Source organism: Nyctereutes procyonoides, unplaced genomic scaffold (genome assembly GCF_905146905.1).
Source record: "Nyctereutes procyonoides isolate TBG_1078 unplaced genomic scaffold, NYPRO_anot_genome, whole genome shotgun sequence".
Lineage (NCBI taxonomy): Eukaryota > Metazoa > Chordata > Mammalia > Carnivora > Canidae > Nyctereutes > Nyctereutes procyonoides.
In genome coordinates, this window is record NW_026575128.1 from 22,727,106 (window position 1) to 22,748,298 (window position 21,193).

General features: G+C 36.3%; 1 protein-coding gene across 2 annotated transcripts in view; it reads left to right on the forward strand.

Moving 5' to 3' along the window:
* Positions 1-21,193, forward strand: part of OTOGL (otogelin like) — a 131,352-nt gene that overhangs the window by 14,151 nt on the left and 96,008 nt on the right. For both annotated transcript variants that reach the window (XM_055341884.1, XM_055341885.1), the window contains exons 7-15: positions 1,201-1,322; positions 5,002-5,207; positions 10,941-11,068; positions 11,430-11,536; positions 16,486-16,592; positions 16,827-16,952; positions 18,429-18,537; positions 19,849-19,895; positions 20,357-20,502. In XM_055341884.1, the coding sequence (XP_055197859.1) occupies positions 1,201-1,322; positions 5,002-5,207; positions 10,941-11,068; positions 11,430-11,536; positions 16,486-16,592; positions 16,827-16,952; positions 18,429-18,537; positions 19,849-19,895; positions 20,357-20,502 (1,098 nt within the window). The remainder of the gene's footprint in view (positions 1-1,200; positions 1,323-5,001; positions 5,208-10,940; positions 11,069-11,429; positions 11,537-16,485; positions 16,593-16,826; positions 16,953-18,428; positions 18,538-19,848; positions 19,896-20,356; positions 20,503-21,193) is intronic.

A 21,193-nucleotide genomic window follows, 5' to 3' on the forward strand; every position in this document is an offset into this window, starting at 1 on the left:
ACACTAATGCTTCTTTTTCTTCAAACTCTCTAACTCGATAAATTTCTTCTCAACATGGTCAGATATTTATAGTTTGCTTTTTGAATCTTTGAAATTAACTTTGGAATAGAGTAAGAAAATCTAACATTCTTCTCCTTCCTTCTTTTTTTCTTTATTCTTTTTTCTTTTCTTTTCTTTTCTTTTCTTTTCTTTTCTTTTCTTTTCTTTTCCTTTCCTTTCCTTTTTTTCTTTCTTTTCTCTTTCTTTCTTTCTTTCTTTCTTTCTTTCTTTCTTTCTTTCTTTCTTTCTTCTTTTTCTTTTTCTTCTTTCTTTCTCTCTCTCTCTCTCTCTTTCTTTCCAGTCAACTAATTTTCCCATCAAGTTCTGAGAAGTAATCTTTGTCTTCCCTAAAATGTTATTTTTATTTTCAGAGCAATTTTATTTTTAGAGAGGTTATTAGTTACTTCCATAACCTTTAACTATTGCATTGTGAAGAGTTCCGTTTCATGAGTCTCTAACATGACACGGATATGAAAACTACAAATATGCTTCTTTGTGGTGCTCTACTGTCTTCCTGTCAGAACTAATTTTTTTCCTGATACATACCTTGTATCTTTAGAATAAGAAGTCAATCAGAGAAACAAATACCATATGGTCTCACTCATGTGTGGAATTTAAGAAACAAAACAGTTGAACATAGGGGAATAGGAGGCAAAATAAAATGAAAACAGAGAGGGAAGCAAACCATAAGAGACTCTTAACAATAGGGAACAAATAGGATTGCTGGAGGGGGGTGGGAGGAGGGATGGGGTAACTGGGTGATGGGCATTAGGAAAGCACTTGTGATGAGCACTGGGTGTTACGTGCAACCAACAAATCACTAAATTTTACCCCTGAAACTAGTAATACATTATATATGGACTAACTTGCATTTAAATAAAATCTTGAAAAATATATTGACAATCAAAATGTAAAGATCAGCTCATTTAAAAAATATGCTGAATTATCTTGTATTTTATAAAGTGAATTTTGTCATCTAATTTCTGCAGTAAATCCTTTTTTTTCTCTTGAAAATCCTAAATATGGTTGTAATTTTGTAAAATGTCATAGGTCTAACATTGCTGTGGAACAGTAGACAGTCGTTGTGACTTGGCAACTCAAATGAAGGCCTACATATGTGTTGTTGGTTCCTATGCTTTCTTCTCATTTTCCCCCTTCAAGGTTCATAATAGCCCTAAGTGCCGTGGTTCGGTGTATTCCTGTTATCGATCAATCAGCCTCTTCTTTTCAGACCAAGAGGAAATTCAAATTTATGGGCATGAAATAAAAAAGGATGGATTCAGGTAAGATAGGATCAATGACATGATGAAAATAACATTATGGATTGATAGAATTTCCAAACATCTCACGCCCGGAATTGAATTATGGCGAGTAGGAAGAGAGAATTTCTTTCAAACAATAATCTTAAAGTTATCTCATACAGACATTAAAAGTTTAGCAAGCTCCAAGGCCAGTCAGGTGACCAGAATCTAAGCAGTTTAACCTCCCTAGTTTGTACAGGACACACTTACGTTTGCATAGGTACAGATGAGATTATCACATCTTTTTCTAGGAGAGATTCAGGAGGAATCTTCATAGTTCAACCCTTCAATTATTCTTGCCCTCTTTCTTAAATATTTTCTTTTCCTTTCTTCTTTTTTATTTTCTTTCTTTCTTTTTTCTTTTCTTTCTTCTTTCTTTCTTTCTTTCTTTCTTTCTTTCTTTCTTTCTTTCTTTCTTTCTTCTTTTTCTCTCTCTTCCTTTCTTCCCCCTCCCCCTCCCTCCCTCCCTTCCTTCTTTCCTTCCTCCTTTCCATCCTTCCTTGGCAGTAACTTAAAATAAAATTAAACCTTTGGAAGTCTTTCCCAAATTTGTGTGAATTAGGCCTGAGTGCCACTTGAGACTTTTCATTAGTGTTCTGACAAAGATTCAGAACCAATAAATAACTGGCTTTCTTGAATAGATCAGAGGGAGGCCCAGTTTTGCCTTCCTACCTAACAGGAATAAGACCTGGGAGTTTTGGGGAAGGGGATGTTTATAGTTTGAAGAAAGGCTTTATACATGTAAAGTAGGAACACTGTGGAATAATCCACCTTCCAATTTAAGTAATTTTAGAATTACCCATTTTATAATATTTCTTGGCTGAGCTATGCCAGAAAAAGTAAATTGTGGGATGGAACAATTCTATCATTTAGAATTCATTTGAACCCTGGGGATTCTTTCCAGCACAATACCAAGCTATGTACTTTTTTTTAGTTTAGATTCCTCAAGAGACAGCAGGTGATAGCATAAAGGGTTTTGGTTGAAGTACCAGGCAGCCACTCTGATCTAAGCTTTGTCACAGTCAGGGGATCCTAGGCAGTCCCTCACATCTCTCAGGCTTATTTTCTTGATCATTTGGGCTCTGTACTTCTCATTTTCTTGGAAAAGAAAGCTGAGCCTAAAAAAAAGTATTTATTTATTCATGAGAGACACAGAGAGAGGCAGAGGGAGAAGCAGGCTCCCTGTGGGGAGCCTGTTGTGGGACTTGATCCCAGGACCCTGGGACCACACCCTGAGCCAAAGACAGATCTTCAATCACTGAACCACCCATGTGCCTCTAAAACTGAGCCTTTTGTTTTTGTTTGTTTGTTTTTTTTTTAATATTTATTTATTTATTCATGATAAACAGAGAGAGAGAGAGGCAGAGGGAGAAGCGGGCTCCATGCAGGGAGCTAGACGTGGGACTCGATCCCGGGACTCCAGGATCACACCCTGGGCCGAAGGCAGGCGCTGAACCGCTGAGCCACCCAGGGATACCCTAAAACTGAGCCTTTTGAATGGGAAAACAATGCAATTGCATATGTATTTCTTGGAGCTGAATTTAAATAGTAATTTAGAATTCCTTATATGGGATTTGGGGTAACATAATGGGTCCCTTTAAATATCATTACATTTTATAAAACAAAAATACCAATGCCATGCAGGTAGATTTTCAGGGACACTAACTCTTTGTTAAATCTTAGAGAAAATATTTCTTTGAGGATTTCCATTTGTATGATAGATTCCATTTGTATGATTTGTATGATGGAAAGAGGATGGTTTTCTTATTATTCAGCTAAGTTGCTTATAATAATGCTGCACCTGGCCTAGGACCTAACTCAAAGCAGGTGTTTGAGAAATATTTGCCAAAATCAAATAAAATCAAATCAAATATACAAGGCTCTGCAAATTGCACCTTCCCTGTCTGCACTTTGGTTCTTTCACCTGTGAAATGAAGGGTTTTGGTACATATGAACTCATGAATAATTTTCAGCATTAATTTGTACATTCATTTTAGTTTGCATTGTGAATGTTCCTGACTAGGTTGCAAAGAATTTTTCTTAAATTTATGGGAGATTATCTAATTTTTACTATTATGCCCCATGTCTACTAGCATTTTTTTATGTTATACACAGCTGGAGAATCACAGTTAGGGCATCTTTTATTTTCAAAAATTGTGTATTTCATCAGATTTGTTGTGAAAGAACCAAATGACAAATGATCAAACCAGTAAATACCCACAGCAGAACAACTTTATCTTCATACACTTAACATCCTGTAGCCATGATCTTTATAAACCATGATTTACTTTTCTCGAGTATAGCCATTATAAACTCACAAATTTAAATGATATTACTCATACTGGCTTTGACTGTGAATTTAATATGAATTTTTCATGCTTATGATTTTTAATAAGAATGGATTATGGCAGTAGTTAACTAGAGTCACATTTATTCTCCAATGCAAAGTTTGGTAATTTTCCTATTCTTGTAGCTAACTCCCCATAAGAAATTATCTGTAAACAGCTCTGTACAAGTGATTGCAGATATTCTGAATTGTTTTTTGGGAGGCTATCACTTTGTTAATGAATATGTTTGGTTTTATAGTTTTTGTTCCTTGGATCATGCTGTTTCTGGAAAAGAACTCACTAATTTGAAGTTTTTGAGAGAAATGTATGAGTAGACCAACTAACCTCCCTCCTCACTCATATTATAGTTATAAGCTTCATTTAGCATGACTTTTTTAGTAAAAATGACTTTTCCTTGCATCTTCTCAATTATTAGCACCTGCTCTTTTCTGTAATACTTGTGGGTGGGAGGAGACCAGTGATCTTTCTGAAGTATTTTAGGTGACTTACTGTGCTCTTAAAATATCCAATTGCTTAGTTTTCTTCAATTCTTATATTTTCCCACTTCTTTCCTATGTGTATGTATTTGTAAAAAGTGGAGAGGCTAGACATTGGATCAGGAGTTTAAATATTCAGTATGACTCTTGTGTAAATAGACCCAATTATATCCAATTTTAAAAGTAGGAATATAACCCCTATGTAATACTGTATTACAAAGTATTTTACATTTTTAATAATGTACTTTGCAGTGTTAAAAATGTAAATTATAATTAATCATGCCCAGACATTTTTCTTTTGGAAAACAATGACTTCTACCAAGGTGACATTTTGGGGATAGAAGCTCCTATTTCCTTACAGCCAAGTTTAAAGCAAAATTAAACAAAATCAGAACTCAGCGTGTTTACATATGTTCACCATTGTTTCTCTTTACTTCAAAGTTGTTGAACAGCATTTTTAGATTATCTCGTATTTTCTAGATAAAAATAAAAACATTTACCTCCTATTGTTCTAAATAGACAAGGTTATTTCCAGATTTATGAAGTCACTGATATTTAGCAGAAATGTATTTTTAGTTGGTTGAAAGAAACATCCAATTATATGTAGAAAATCTTTACCAGTGGAGGTAACAGGTACCATTTTTTGTTGTCTTTTTATTTCAATACTAAGTGGTGAGATTTCCCACAAGATGGTTGCTTAGGAAATCTAGCTGCATAGTTTATTCAATAATTTTGAATAATAATTATGTTTTATTTATTTCCCAGTTACTTCAAGAAAGAAATAGATCATCTGTAATGAATTTAATTCTTAAATTCTCTTTGTTCTATTTTTTCAAGTTTAACGTTGCCTCAGACTATTGGACAGATTTTCATTGAGAAACTAGCTGACTATATTCTTGTGAAAACAACCTTTGGTTTTTCATTGGCTTGGGATGGAATATCTGCAATTTACCTCAAACTGTCCCAGGAGCATAAAGGGAAATCCTGTGGTTTATGTGGAAACTACAATGACATTCAATCTGATGATTTCATCATTCAACAAGGTAAGTGTGTGCAAAGGAAGAAGTGTGTGATACTTCCGAAGCCTTCTTCTTTCACTGATCCAGCTATTTGTATCCAGAAAGGTGTAACTTATCCTAGGCTGGGTAAAATTGGTAGCTATCACTTGCCTGCCTAGTGATTTTAAGTGAAGATTGAATAGAAAAATATTTGTCATTCTAAAAAACCATAAGCTAGTTTGCATTCGCTAAATTAAGATACAAGTCTTACTCATGTAACAAATATTAAATAAGCATTTACTCTTGTGTCAGACACTGTTGTAGGAACTTGGGATACATCCAAGACTCCTCCCTTGTCTAGGCTTATCTTTTAGTGATTGAAACCCATTTGAGACAAACTTACCTACTTTTAGACAAAAGATATTTTGCATCCAGTCTTCACAGGAATGAATTCATTGACTACCAGGATAATGGTTTTATAAAGATCATAATGCGAACAGAACTTATAAAAGTTGAATAAGAACTTGGAAAGTTTTTTTAGTTGTGTATAAGTGACGTACATGTCATTGTTTATTTATTCTAAGTCATGAAACTAATCTCAATGAAATTAGTTCAAAATTCAAAATGGATTCTGTTTCAATTTAGATACTAGTGTGCAGTGGCAACAGAATAGAGATTCACAGGACACAATTAGGAGTTAGGGCCACATTTTAAGGTGCAATAAAGGAGAATACTGCTCCTAATACCAGCACACCAGACTGTGAATCTTGCTCCAACTCTTACTTGTTGTATAACTTGAGGCAACTCATTTGATCTCTCTGATGCTCAATTTTTTTCATCTGTAAAATAGAAATATATTAATTCCGAATTCAGTGTTGTCAACACTAATAATGTACCTTGATACTATTTGTGATAACAGTTCATGTATCTATATTATCCCCAACCCTTACACTATCCTGTAAGGTGGTTGGTATTTTCTTAATTGTACCATGAGGACACAAGGTGATGTGCCCAATGTAACATAGCTTGTAAATGGTACTGTCAGGGTTGGGTTATCCATCTGACTGGCTTCTAATTCCATGCTTAGATAAATGTATGAGAAACTGATTTTTAATCTGTAATAATGCCATGTCATGCTTTTGTTTCATACTTTAAAATTTATAGAGAAGTGTCACCCATATGTTGTGTTTTAAGAGACAGTGAAAGTCCTACTTAGACTGTGGGTTCTGGAGTCAGACGATGGGGTTCAAATTCTGCTTTGCCACATATTAAACTTTCTAAGTTTAGTGACATAATAATAGTATGGAGTTGCAAGGATTAAATGAGGTAATCCATGTAAAATATTTCATCCGTTGCCTGGCACATAGTTAATACTGAATACATTTTAGCTGATTTATAATCATCCCCAAGTATTCTCAATAAGCCTAGAATGGAGCTAATAGGGAAACATTTGATTAAAGACATTAGTTTAAGAGGCCCATGTTAAAATGCAAACGTTTTACCCAAGATGGATAATGCATCATCAGGATTAGTTATTAACACTGAGAATGAAGAAGAGGATTCCAAGCAATCAGTTTTTCTCGTGTGTAAAATGAAGATAATAATAATGACCCTAAAAGCTTCCTAGCCTTTGAGGATCAAATGAGAAAATGTAAGTGAAAGTGCCCAAAAGTCTGTGAGCACCATGCAGACGTACAGTTTTGAGATCACCATGGACTAGTGTTTTGTATCCAGTTAGATATTTAGAATAAGAGGATTCACAAACTTGGAATCTTGAGCCTGTACTAGGAAGGATGGTTTGGGACCAATCAGATGGTCATTATTGATTTCTTTTTCTTTGCTATCAAAGCTTCATGAAGAAAATAATACTTAATTCAGTTCTCAGTGTTAGAGTTAGAAAAACAGCTGTGGGCAGCTTGCCCCGGGACGTCTGGGGAACATGGTACAAAGGTGAGGATATAACACAGCATCTGCTCTTGCTAGAGGCCAGGAGACTCAGGTAAGGATTTAAGTTAAGGGTCGGACAGACTTTGATGACCTGGGACATAAAACGTTTGCTCATAAAGTGGTTAGATAACTGGGCAGCGTGCAGAAGAGTGTTAGCAGATTATAGCTGGAAGAAAACCGGCAGGAGGCAAGTGGACTGAATTATGGCTAAATTGGCAGAAGGCAAGAAGGACCCTGGAAAGTATGTAGGAAGAGCCTAAAGAGAGATATCAGCTTTTTCATAGTTTTTTCGGTGCACAGCAGAAAGCAGAGTAATAAAAAAACTAGCACAAGAACTTACAAGGATGTCACAGGAAGCTGCCCTCCAATTATCTCCCATTCTGTAATAATGCAAGAAAATGTCTACAGACAAGCTGTATTACCTTTAGCTTTCACATGCCTAGTGTTTTTTTGTTTGTTTGTTTTTTGTTTTTTAACTCACTCTTTCCTCTGCTGATTAGATAAATCTTTAGAGGCACTGAGTTAGTTTGATTGAAAGCCATTGAATGCATAGTTTCTTAACAGTGATTAAAATTGTATTCCTTCCTGCATCCCTACTCATTCTTCAGGGATGACTTCACAAAGAAATGAGGCTTTTCAGAATTTCTGTGGATATAGAAATATTTTAATTGATTGGCTCGCTGAGATTCTGGTTCCATAATTCATGTTTATAGCTAGCTACTCATCAAAATAGAAGCCCTGGTTTACTCTTGTTTTTCCCAGTGTAGCAATTAATAATGCCTCATTTTTACTCTTAGAAAGTGTTCCAATATGTACAAGAAATTACTTTACTTATAGCATATTTTATACAAAACATTTTAAACTGAGTCTGCGGGCTTCCAGACTACCAATTGACATGGACTTAAAGTCTCATTATAACCAACTTTTGTGACTCTTATTAATGCATTGTTACAAAAATAGCTAAATATGTAGTTTTAAGGCTAGAATTAAAGTGAACTCTAGGGGACTATCCAGGCTGTTTAGTTACATTAAAATTTGTGCATTGATATTGAAATCAGTGGGCCTTTGGGTAATATTTTTGATCCTGCAGACTTTTAAAAAATGATGATGTTTTGAAACGAAATGTAACTATACATTTACTTAAAAGAAACATCAGGGGCACCTGGGTGGCTCGGTCAGTTGAGCGTCAGACTCTTTCAACTTAGGTCATGATCTCAGGATCCTGGGATTGAGCCCTACCTGGGCTCTGGGCTGAGCCTGGACCCTACTTAAGATTCTCTTTCTCACTCTCCTTCTGCCCTTCCCCTCCCAGCTCTCTTGTGCACACATGTGCGCTCTCTTTCACTCGTTTAAAAAACAAACAAAAAAAAAACACAAAAAAAACAAGTAACATCAGTTTTTCCTTTTCAAAAAGGTATATTACGGGCCCCTGCGTGGCTCTGCTGGCTGAGGGTTGGACTCTTGGTTTTGGTTCAGGTCATGATCTCAGTGTCATTAAGATCCGATCACTGCGTGGGGCTCCGTGCTCAGGGGGACCTCACCTAGCAATTCTCTCTCCCCCTCTGCCCCCCCGCCCCATGCATGTGCACCTGTGTGCTCTCTTTAAAATAAATGAACCTTTTTAAAAAATATATATTAGACCAGGCCGATGCTTGGTTCAATGTGTAACATTTACCAACAATATCAGAGATAATGAGGTGGGCCAAACTTGAAAGCTTTAGGGTTCTAATAGTCTATTTAAATTTTGCAAACCCCAATTGATTCATTCGCTTATTTATTTAAGATTTTATTTATTTATTTATGAGAGACACAGAAAGAGAGGCAGAGACGTGGGCAGAGGGAAAAGCAGGCTCCCCCCAAGGAACCTGATATGGGACTCAATCCCAGGACCCCGAGATCACGCCCTGAGCCAAAGGCAGATGCTCAACTGCTGAGCCACACAGGAGGCCTCATTCACTTACTTAGCAAATATATTTTGAGCACCTACTACATGCCAGATACTAAACTAGGGATAAGCAATAGGGGCATCTTTGACAAACTATTACCTCTCAATATAGAAGACAAAATGAAGAGAGTCTAATTAAAATATAATTTTTGTAAGCAACAGCAGCTATGAGAAAAAGAAGTTGGGAAAGGAGATTAAGAGTGATACGACAGGGTGTGTTTGGTAGTAGTCCAGATCATGTGACAGAGAAGATGTGTCTGAGGAAGTCCTATTAAACAGACACCTAAAAAAAACAAAAAACAAAAAACAAAACAAAACAAAACAAAAAACCAGATACCTAAATGAAGTAAGGAGGATTGCAGAGGGAAGATTGGAGGGAATTTTGAAGGATGAGCAGGAGCAAGGTGGGAATGAGCTTGAGTGGAGAGCAGTATAAATAAGGCCAGTATGCCTGGAGTAGACTGAGCAGGACTAAGGGTGAAGAATATAGGAGGTGTGGGGGTGGGTGTGGTGGGTGAAGGTGATGGGGAATGAGGGGAGTTCAGGGGCCAGATGGAAAAAGTCTTCCAGGCCACAATAAAGTTGGGGATTTTACAAAGAGAAGGAAGCATTCTTGTAGATGAACTCCCACCACATTCTCCCCAAGCCTTGGTATTATACGCAGACATGGTCAGATCTTGAAGATGCTGAGCAAGAGTGGTCAAACATCGGGCCCAAGTTACTTATTCTAGTGGTGCGGAAGCTTGTCATCAGTGCATAAACTTAAGTGGTGAGGAACCTAAAGCTCCCATCTGACAGTTGTCTTAGATGAAACTTTGAGATGTTACCTTGTTTGGTTCTCCTACATCTTTGAGATTTTATTTTATTTTTTTAAATTTTTATTTATTTATGATAGGCACACAGTGAGAGAGAGAGAGAGGCAGAGACACAGGCAGAGGGAGAAGCAGGCTCCATACACCGGGAGCCCGACGTGGGATTCGATTCCGGGTCTCCAGGATCGCGCCCTGGGCCAAAGGCAGGCGCCAAACCGCTGCGCCACCCAGGGATCCCCATCTTTGAGATTTTAGATTCAACCTTCCTCTAAATGTGGGGCCAGATTATTTTTCATATGAGGCCCTGGACTTGTTCTCAGGCCAGGTGCTGAGACGTTTTAAGCTTGATGTGGAGCAGGGACCCAGAAGCCTCACCACCAACCATCTGTCTGCTGCTGCCTGCACATTAGCTCCTGAAGCTTGCCTCTACGCAATGCGGGATAGTAGCACGATTCTTTAGCAACCTGTCCTGAGCACGTTTAGAAACACTATTGGTCATCTTCAGATGAAATGGATTCCCTTCTTAGTCTTCTCTGGGTGTCTCTTCCAGTCTCTCGTTGTCTGTGTGGTTATCCTCTGAAATCTCCACGGAAGACTTTTTTTTATTGTTGTGTACCTCAAAAATGGAACTACGATTTTAGTAAGGTTTTGATTGATGTTAAATATAATGAGGGGGCTGTCTGAAAAAATGCACCCCAACTCTTACTTATGCTTCTTAGTTTTAGGTGTATTTTTCTCCTCTCTACAACACGCTCAGGCTAATGAGTGCTTTACTGGTGTGCATGTTGCACCATTCACTTTTAATCCCGCCTCATGTTGCTTCAACGATGTTTGCTTTTTCTCTCTCCAACGATGTGAACTTTGATTTGGTGCTTACACTTTGTGTGATGTATTGTTATCATGCTAAGGTAATATTACAGTCTAATATCACTGGCAATCATTGCTAAATTATAAAGTTATTGAATTTAACTTTTTGACCAGGAAGTTGATGAGCTCTGTTTGGGTAAAGTGATGCTGATCCACATATTTCTCTCTCTCTGTGTGTGTGTGTGTGTGTGTGTTTGTATGAAACAGAGGACTATACAGAAGACATTGCTATGTTTGCAAATAGTTGGTCAGTGCAAATTCCAGATGACACCAAATGTGTACCAACACCCTCAGATTTTCCAAATCCGTGCTCCAGTGGAATGCCAGCATTTGAGGTAAATTTGATATGAAAAGTTTGGGCATGTTGGGTATAAAATACACATATTGTATTTGTATATTGAATATTAAGCACTTTTAGTGCAAACATGGCATAATTAAACACTGTAAAATTCAGGGAATGTCTCTGCAACAGGAATAACTTGAAGATTATTTAGAAATAGTGAATGTAATGAGTTGCATGAGGGCGCTACTTACTCATTGTGCAAATACGTAGTTAGAAAAATGGTTACTATAAGGATGAATTACCTTCCCTTTCCTGGTAAGAACAGAGGGTCCTGCCAATAGATGAGTGGAAGAGATGAGAGCACACGTGTATCATTAAATATGTTCTGATGACTGTCATCCTCTTCCACACAGGCCATCTTCTTCAAGTGTCAGATATTGCTGCAGTTCCCTTTTTTGAGCTGCCATGAATATATTGATCCATATTTGTATATTGCCAGCTGTGTTAATGATCTTTGCAAGTAAGTGAAATCATTAGTATTTGTAATTGAATTTTCTTTATCCAAAAAGAAGAGCAAAAGCCACTTCTGTAATGTAGCCCTCTCAGCAGTTCACAAAGTATAATGGAAATGTAAAACATAAACTGCACTAATAGCTATTAAAAGCTTGCTGGATAATACATAAAGTCTAAATGGGTTCTAGAAGCAGCAGGAACTGAATACAGCAATTCTTAAATATGGCTTGTACCACGTATCCCTTTTAGGAGTTTAGAGATGTCAATAGATTCTTCCAAAATAATGTTTTGAAATGTGCAAAATCAAACACATAAAACTACAAAAGAAACTATATTGAAACAGAGTTATCAAAATAGTAAAAGAAATGAATCTATGATATATGTGTTTTTTATATACCTTGCAGGTCTAACTATAACTACTATTGTTTGACATGATGATGAGTGTAAACAATATTTTGAGATATCTGCAACAATTGTAATTAGAAATGAAAACATTGAAAAATGAGATGTGAGATAAATTGTTGACAAGATCACAGATATTGCTGAGAACATTGTGATGTGTTGTTTATATGAGTAATTGAAGAAAATGCCAAGTGTCAGTTGGAGATTAGTGAAAATACACGTGTATTCTTTGTCCCACCCAAGGTCACCCAACTCTTACACATTAAGAACACCTAGACTAGATGGTTGTCTAGGGAACAAATTTAGTGAGACCCATCATAATATGTTCATCGATGCAGAAGTTACTATAGGTTACCTGTTATTAAAGTTTTTTTTACTATTTTTTTTCTAAAAATTTACCAAGAATAGTTAATTAACCATCTTGAATATTCAGGAATATCTCAAGAAATTTTAATAAATCTGCATGTTTTATGAAACTCAAGAAGTGTAAATGATACATGGGAACTTTGTTGTAAAAGACTAGACTAATTTTTGATTGAGTAAAACCACTTACACATCACCGTGTAGCTTGTAGCTTGTGGAGAAGTTTATCAAAGGTGAGAACAAAGAGGGAAAGTTAAGATAGTGTGATATTGTCTTATTTAGAACTCTTCTGCTTTAGTTAATGGAGATTATTGTAAAAATAATGAATATATTGACATTTTTTAGATGTTAAACTTTTTTGGGATACTTGTTAATTTTGAATAGAGTACAGTTATATATTTATGTGTATAGTCTCTACATTCAGGGATATATGAACTAATGTGGGAGTTTTGAAAGTGCTCCCCATCTGCCTCAAATATTGGAGGCTGACCTAACAGTATTTTACAATATTTATTCCCTACTTGCTTTTATTTTTATTTTTATTTTTATTTTTATTTATTTTTATTTTATTTTTTTAAATTGAATTCATGTTTAATAATTACAGGCACTGTGGCCCCTCCTTCCCCCTGCCCAGGCAGCAGCAGGGGTGGTGCAGGGGCTGGGGCATATGCCCCCAGCAGCAAGGACGGCAGTCCCATGACTGCTTTTATTTTTATTTTTATTTTTTAATTTTTATTTTATTTATTTATTTTTTGCTTTTATTTTTTATTTTTTTATTTATTTATTTTTTTTATTTATGATAGGCACAGAGAGAGAGAGAGAGGGAGAGAGGCAGAGACACAGGCAGAGGGAGAAGCAGGCTCCATGCACTGGGAGCCTGACGTGGGATTCGATCCAGGGTCTCCAGGATCGCGCCCTGGGCCAAAGGCAGGCGCCAAACCGCTGCGCCACCCAGGGATCCCTTTGCTTTTATTTTTAAACGCTACTTGTTATATCTTTGCTCTTTTACTCAGTCTTTTTTTTTTTTTTTTTTTTTTGAGGATCTCTACAGGTAGTTCATGGTTTTAATTTAGCCAAGTATATGGAGTTAAAAATTGTTCTTATTCCACCACAACTCATTCTTTGGCCATTTTCCAGTAGTCTTTTCACTCCCCTTTGGCATTATCATCTTTAACACCCACTTTGCAGGTCGACTGAGATGAAATATTATTTGGCAGATCCGGGAAAGTCATTTTCCATTTATTAGGATATTGTTTGACTCCTTCAATTGTCAGAGTATCGATGGCTTATATTAAATTGAAGCTTATATTTCTCTCCTATAAAGTCCAAATTTGTAAGTGGTACTGAGATCATACCATGCGTCCACTCCATGAGTTTTCCAATGACACAGTGATGCTATTGCTGTTACTCCTCCCAAGGCCCAAGGTACTAATCTCAATTTTATTGCCAGAACCGAATCCCTACTACCACATTAATAGTTTAGCTCTTAGAAAGGGAGAAAAGGAAGTAGAGGGCTGGCTGGCAGCTTTTTAAAGGAAGTGATCTGAAGTTCCATGCACACTTTTAACCCTTTGGACAGAACTTAGGAACATGGCCACACCTTGATGCAAGGACAGATGGGAAGTACTGTTTTTGGCTGGGCAGCCATATGCTCAACAAAAACTTGGGAGTTCTAACACTGATGAGAAGCAGGCTCTGGAGACCAAAACACACACACACACACAAAAAAAAAAACAGCCTCTGTTATACTTATGTCATCTGAAATATCATCATTGAGGGATTAACATTTTTGTCTTTTGGAATTTTGATATCTGTAGGCTTTAGATTTTGGAATCCCACTGCTTTCTCCAGGGCAAATAAAAATGGCAGGATAGGGAAACACCTTTTAGTGGTTAAAATCAACTGATATCTTAAGTGATGTGTTTGAGGTGCAGAGGCCAGGTTTGGGGGCAGGGTGGGCATGTAATACCAAAAAGAAGAGCATTATAAATCAAGTAAGTGGGCACCACCGAGATTCTATATCAGGAGAATAGAATTGTGAATTTGCTGTACACAAATTAATTTACTGCTGGCATTGTGATCGCATATGGAATTCAATCCAGCTCATGTTTGCTTAGCATCTATTCTGAGCCGAGAGTACTGTGCCCACATCTCGAAGAGACTGAAACAGTGTAGACATGGACTCTGTCCTAGGGACTCACGTTCTCATGGGGGCAGAAGCAGGTGTCCAGCAATGACACATGCTCTAAATGTGAAGTGCTATGGATGTGGAGCAGAAAATTGCTGGCTTCATCGGGCAATGCCTACCATAGCTCCACAAAGGAGATGACATCTGAGTTGGAATCAGAAGGATGTTATAATAACAATCTTTGAACCTATGCCCTCCTGTTTTTTCTTTTCTTTTTTCTTTTAAGAATGATAGACCCACCCTTGGTTTATTCTCTAGTCTCTTGGTTTATTCAATAGTCTCTTATGGTTTGCCTCCCTCTCTCTCTTTTTTTTCTTCCTTTTGGAGAGGCTGGGATGGGTTAAATGGGCGATGGGCATTAAGGAGGGCACTTGTTAGGATGAGCACTGAGTGTTAAATGTAAGTGACAATATTACTGTATTCTACTCCTGAAACCAATATTACATTGTATGTTAACTAACTAGAAATTAAATAAAATTTGAAACAAGCAATGATAAACCTAGCAGCAAGGACATGCTTTTAACTTTGCCATTCCAAAGTCAATTGGTTTAAAAACAATGATTATTTAATTCTCATTTTCATGATTAAAAAAGCTAACATTCAAAATGGAGCAAATAAGCTCATTCCCCCTGCCTCACTAAATTGGAATAATAACTTCTTTCTTGCCTAATTGTTGTGAATTTTCGTGTGATACCAAGTGTAATGGGCCTGGCATGGATCCGAGAGTTAACATAGATACTTAAGATATGGTAGCTATTTTAATAATGGTTGCATTGGGGCGGGAAACCAATATTCAGGTACTTTGTTAACCTTCAAAGCCTCTATTAATTATAGGAAACAATGCATGTATTTAAATTTAAATCAGAAGCTTATTATCTTTCTAGGAATTCAAGAATTTTAGCTTACCCTGTTTTTCAGAGAATTTTTTTGTTTGGAGGTTTAGAATATTTTCTGAGCTTCTGAAGTTTACATGCTCAGTCCTTTTTTTCCCCTCTGAAGCTCAGTTAATTGGACTAGATAAGCTATGCGACTCCAATTACAGCAGCACAGGATAAGTGCAATTTGAGATGAGTGGCTTTTACAGCAGAGATACTGGAAATGCTAAGGTTCACAAAATACAACATTCTTAAGGTCATTATCTTGTAAGATGTTTAACTATTCAATTTTGAGTTTGAATTGGATTGAAAAACAAGTCCACTACCTTATTCTAAAACCTGCTTATTTTAGAGATGCTGCGTTAATCTGCTTTGGGAATTGTCAGGCCTCTTATATTTGTTTGACGGGAGCTCCTAGGGTGATTATAAGAAAACAATGAGAGATTATTTACTCTTGGCAAAATTATAAAAGTAACTAGCCTTAACAATTTAAGCTTGAAAGAATTAAAAATAAAAAACAAACAAAAAAAAAGATAAAGAATTAAAAAACTTTTAAATCTTAAAGTAAAATGCTATTTACTCAATCTTTCAAAACTGCTATGGTTTCATGAGTATTGGTTTTATTCCAGCTTATATTAAGAGCATTATATTTTGAACATAATTTTCATATATGATGCTTTTATTGTGATAGATTTTTATCTATTATAATGGGATGTATAGATGTAAATTTATAAATATAAACTTTTTATATTTATTAATAGGATTTTCTAAAAGATCTGGGATGCTTTGTGTGGGAGGAAAGCAATATGTACAAAGATTCTGAGCAGAACATCATAATTAAAACAGAAGTTTTTTTTCAGTAGAGGTAGTCTTTTGAATCAAAACAAAAGTGGCCAAATACTTGAAATAGTTTGATGAAGACAACTTAGTCTTCATCCCACGCCCTTTTAAGCTGGGATGTCATGCTTCTGTGTTTTCTGTGTTATTGTACATGATACGCACATGCTGTCATCAGTTAATACTAGAATATTCATTATGCACTTAGCATTTCTAGAGAGCAGGAGCTCAGAGGCATGGTTTCTGCCAATATTTCCTGTGTGACTCTGGCTCTGTCTTTTCACTTTCCAGAACTGATGATGATGAAACCTATTGTCGAGCAGCCACGGAGTATGCCAGGGCCTGTTCCCATGCTGGCTACCCTATCCAAGACTGGAGAGATGACTTTCCAGCATGTAGTATGTTTTTTTGTTTGTTTGTTTTTTTAATTTTCTAAACACTGTGTATTTTTGTTAATTTCAAGTTTATCCTAGTACTTAAAACTTTCCGTAGTGCTCAAAACTAATGATTTGCAGGGATCTGTCATTGACACAGTAACATTGGTAAACTTGCATACTTTTCGAGATGCTGTACCATTTTTGAAAGAGAGGTGAGTAAATTTGACTTACAGCTCCCTTGTTTGCCCGTTTTAGCTGATAAATGTGATGATAGCTTCGTTCACCGAGATTGTATCAGCTGTTGCCCACCAACTTGCACGTTTGAGAAACAGTGTCTTGGAAGCAATCTCCATTGTCTTGATGGATGTTACTGCGCAGACGGTAAGCACTCAGTGAAAGAAATGATGTCTGTACTCACGGAAACTAGTATCCAGTGATCTAAGACTATGTCATACTGTCCTGTCTCAGGACATTAGGACTGTTGCATTTTCTACCCTTGTAGGATTTGATCCTCGAAGTGACCAGGAATGGCTACTTTTCTACTTTGTACATTTTCCAGGGAATTTGGAATCCACTGTGCTTTTTTTAAAAAAAAAAAGGAAAAAAATATTTTATTTATTTATTCATCAGAGACACATAGAGAGAGGCAGAGGCACCAGCAGAGGAAGAAGCAGGCTCCCTGTGGGGAGCCCGATGTGGGACTCGATCCCAGGACCCTGGGATCACAACCCGAGCCAAAGATAGACGCTCAACCACTGAGCCACCCAGGCGCCCCATGGAATCCATAATCCTGAAGTTAACCAGGACAAATCGTTTGTTCTTTTAGTTATAGATATTCAATAATTTGTATATTTTCATATTTTGAAGATGAAAGCAAATTTAAAAAAAGCCTCACATTTTCTCAGTATAAGGTTTTCATCCTGATGTAGTTTTAATATTTGAAATTAGAAGTAGCATAGCAAGTGATACAGGTGAGGTTTAAAACTAGGTGAGGTGAAGATGAATGCTCTACTGATAGACCTTTACCAAGAACACTGAGGATTTACTCAAATCCTTTTATTTTTACAGATTAAAAAAGTAGAATCCCAGAGGTGTGAACTTAATATGAGCGAGGACCACTTGGAATCCGGTCTGTGGACCTCAGTCCGTTGGTCTGTCAGCACTGTTCAAGGCATAATCTTTAGACCAGTGCCAGGCCTGAACCATTTGTTACCATTGATACACTAAGGAGCTTGAGCCAGAATAAAAATCCATGTGCCAAAATATAAGTCAATGCTTCCTTCACCTGGGAATCCTTGCTCTGGAGAAAGGTCAGCTGAACGAAGCATATGCTTGATGACATGGTTGATGTAATTCTGGCTGAAGAATGAGAGGTAGCAAATGCTGTTCCTCTGCACTGGTCCTTTGGGTAGCACGACCCGGCTCTTTATCATCTGTGTTACAATAGCGTAAGTCTCTCATTTTGAGACGAACAGAAATTAAGCCAAGAATAAGTCTTCTCTCCCCTTCTCTCCCTTTCTTCCTTGAAAGTGAGGAAATACTGTCCAGTTGCCCTTGTTTTGTGTAGTGAAACTTGAGTTTTTGGTAGCAAGTCATGGGATAAGAAATTTGAAAATCACTGAAAGAGATCCTTTGACGGTAGCTACTGATTGAGATAGAGCCAAGTTGTCAGTTACCTCTTTATTTTTTTTTAATCATTATTTTTTTAGTAACCTCTTTAAAAGTAAAATTATATATGTATTTCTCCAGCACCTGGTGCAAGCAGGTGTTCAATAAAAGTTGGTTCAATTATTATATTTAAAGAATGCTTTTTTTGTTATTTCTTTTGAGAACTTGATACGTATTTTTCTTAAATAGGACTCATAATGGACAATGGGACTTGCATCTCCTTGGAAAACTGCCCGTGTAGTTTTCATGGATTAGCTTATTCAGTTGGTTCAAAAATTGAACAAGAATGTACTGAATGGTATGTGTTCAATGTTCAGCCAATTTATTTCTGGGGACCTGGCTATTGATATCTTTACCATGACATATGTTTAAAGGAATATACTTATTACTGATTTTCTTCCAAAAATTCCAAGACATGGTTTGCATCCTATTTAAAGTCTGTGAAGGAGGGAGGCAGGGGGCCATACATATTTTCATGTTTAAAGATGAAAGCAAGTTCAGAAAAAAAAAATCTAGAAAAAATCTAGAAAATACTTAATTTCTTTTGTGATTTTAATTCTACCCACTTCCTTTGGTAATAATCCCATCAAATCATATACCCATGTAATGCCTCTGTTGCATTTTCTTCTTGCTTATAACCAGTACTTTGCACATACTTAGAACTTGACGGCACCCCTGGCCTTCTCTACTGAGTACTTTCAAGAGTGACTCTCCCTATTGCCAATACTTGGCCATGATTAGAGACGTTTAGAATCCCTCCTGGGAAGTCTTACAAAGAAGCAGGTATAAATGTCATCAGTCCATTTTCCCTTTGATGTCAATGTAAGTGACATGCAGGTAGATAACCAACCATGTTCTTTTTTTTTTTTTTAAAAATTTTATTTATTTGTTCATGAGACACACAGAGAGAGGCAGAGACACAGGCAGAGGGAGAAGCAGGCTCCATGCAGGGAGCCCAATGCGGGACTCGATCCCAGGTCTCCAGGATCACGCCCTGGGCTGAAGGCAGACGCTCAACCGCTGAGCCACCCGGTGTCCCCAGACCATGTTCTTAGATACTGATTTAAGCTCCTGCCTGCAGAGACTCTGCTTCCATCCTTTTGGCCTCCTAACCTCAAACTCGTCGCTGGCAGATGGCAGTTTATCTAACATAACAGGACATCCTTTCTCTCTAATGTCTCATGATCCTCAAAAGAAATTTCTTAATTTGTAATAGATGGGATAATTTATTGATTTAGCTGTTTATGAATATTTCTCTAATAATATAGGCAAATAGTTTTCATGTGTGACTTTTTTTTTTTTTTTTAGTTTAAGCAATGAGAGCACATAAAACAGAAGTTCTCTGTTTGCATAGGACTTTTGTCCCTGACTATTCTGTATTCCCTCTGTGTCATCTTAGTGACTTAGGGATGACACACAATAGATAATAATTTAGGCACTGGCCAGTCCATATTTTTCAGTTAATTGAACTCCTGTCAATATATTTTTCAAGTCAGAGTATCCTGAACCTATAAACATTGTATGCTTTGGTACATTAACCAGTATGCTGATGCAAGCATTAATACAGTTTCTCTATACCAATAATTCATATTCTTACAATTTCATTTAGTGTATGTGTTGGTGGAGTTTGGAACTGCACTGAGCATGACTGTCCAGGTAAATCTTTTAAAATGTTTTTAAAGAAAAAGTCTCAGCTTTTTTAAATTGAAGGAAGATAGTAATGATTTTTATGAGGTCATTTCATATATAACAAGAGATGTAATGATCAATAAATTCAGATATTCAGAGGATAAATGGAAAATTGAGTGAAGGATAGCTTTGAGCAGGAAACTGGTGACAACTTATTGAAGTACTATAAATATTACAAAACCTAAAAAGTACATGGAAGTGCTGTCATTTAATAAATTTTAAGTTAACCTTCATAACATAATCTGGTAAGTTTGTCAAGCTGATACATTTTAGACACTTAAGTTATTCTTTTTGATGCATGATTATTTACCATGAATCAACTTTTTGCTTTTTAAGAATAAATGTGATTTCTTTCTCCGCCTTCTCCTTCTCTCTCTCTCCTTCTTCTTTTTGTCTTTTATTATTTTTATGATTTTTTTTTTTGGTAGTTCAATGCTCCGTTGTCGGTGATTCTCATTTTACAACATTTGATGGTCGACATTATTCTTTTATTGGAATGTGCCAATACATCCTTGTGAAAGGAACTGGAAAAGATAAATTCACAATCACTCTACAGAAAGCTCACTGTGAACAGGTAGGAATATCTCAATGGTTTTTTTGTTTTGTTTTGTTTTTGACTCAAGCTGCTTGATTCTAGGTTAAGAGTGATAATATGAATGGATACAATTATTTTCTTCAAAAATGATTGTCAAGAGGCATTGTTATTCTACATTTGACAAAGAAAGAAAGATGGTTGATAATTTATGTTTTACTATTGATTATATGATGTATCCTGATTTGATGTTAAAATATGAAACTGTGTTTTAGATTAAATGCTTTGCATTCAACTGTATTTTCTTTCTTAAAAATGATATTTGTATGTATAGTTTTTTAAACATATCATGCATGATTGCACAATGGACCTAAACTTTTGGCTATTTCAAAAGCTCCTATTTTAAAGAGGTGATTCTTGATAAGAGTGAATAGATATCATATATTCTAAAGAGATATGATGAATTTCATACTGGAATATTTATTTTACAATCTTTTTAAAATAAACACATCAGTTATTTGTAAAGACACACAGATTTTCCTCTCTTTAAGTCAGAGAATCAAAAATTTGCAGAAATCTTTAATTTTCTAGTTTCATTCCAATATGAAATGGTTATTTCCAACAAAAATTCTGAACTACTTTGTTTTTTTACAGTTTGATTTTTTCCTTTGCAATACATCAGAGTCTGAATAAGCTTTCTACATAGAATCCTAATTCTCTTTGTTTTTTTCCT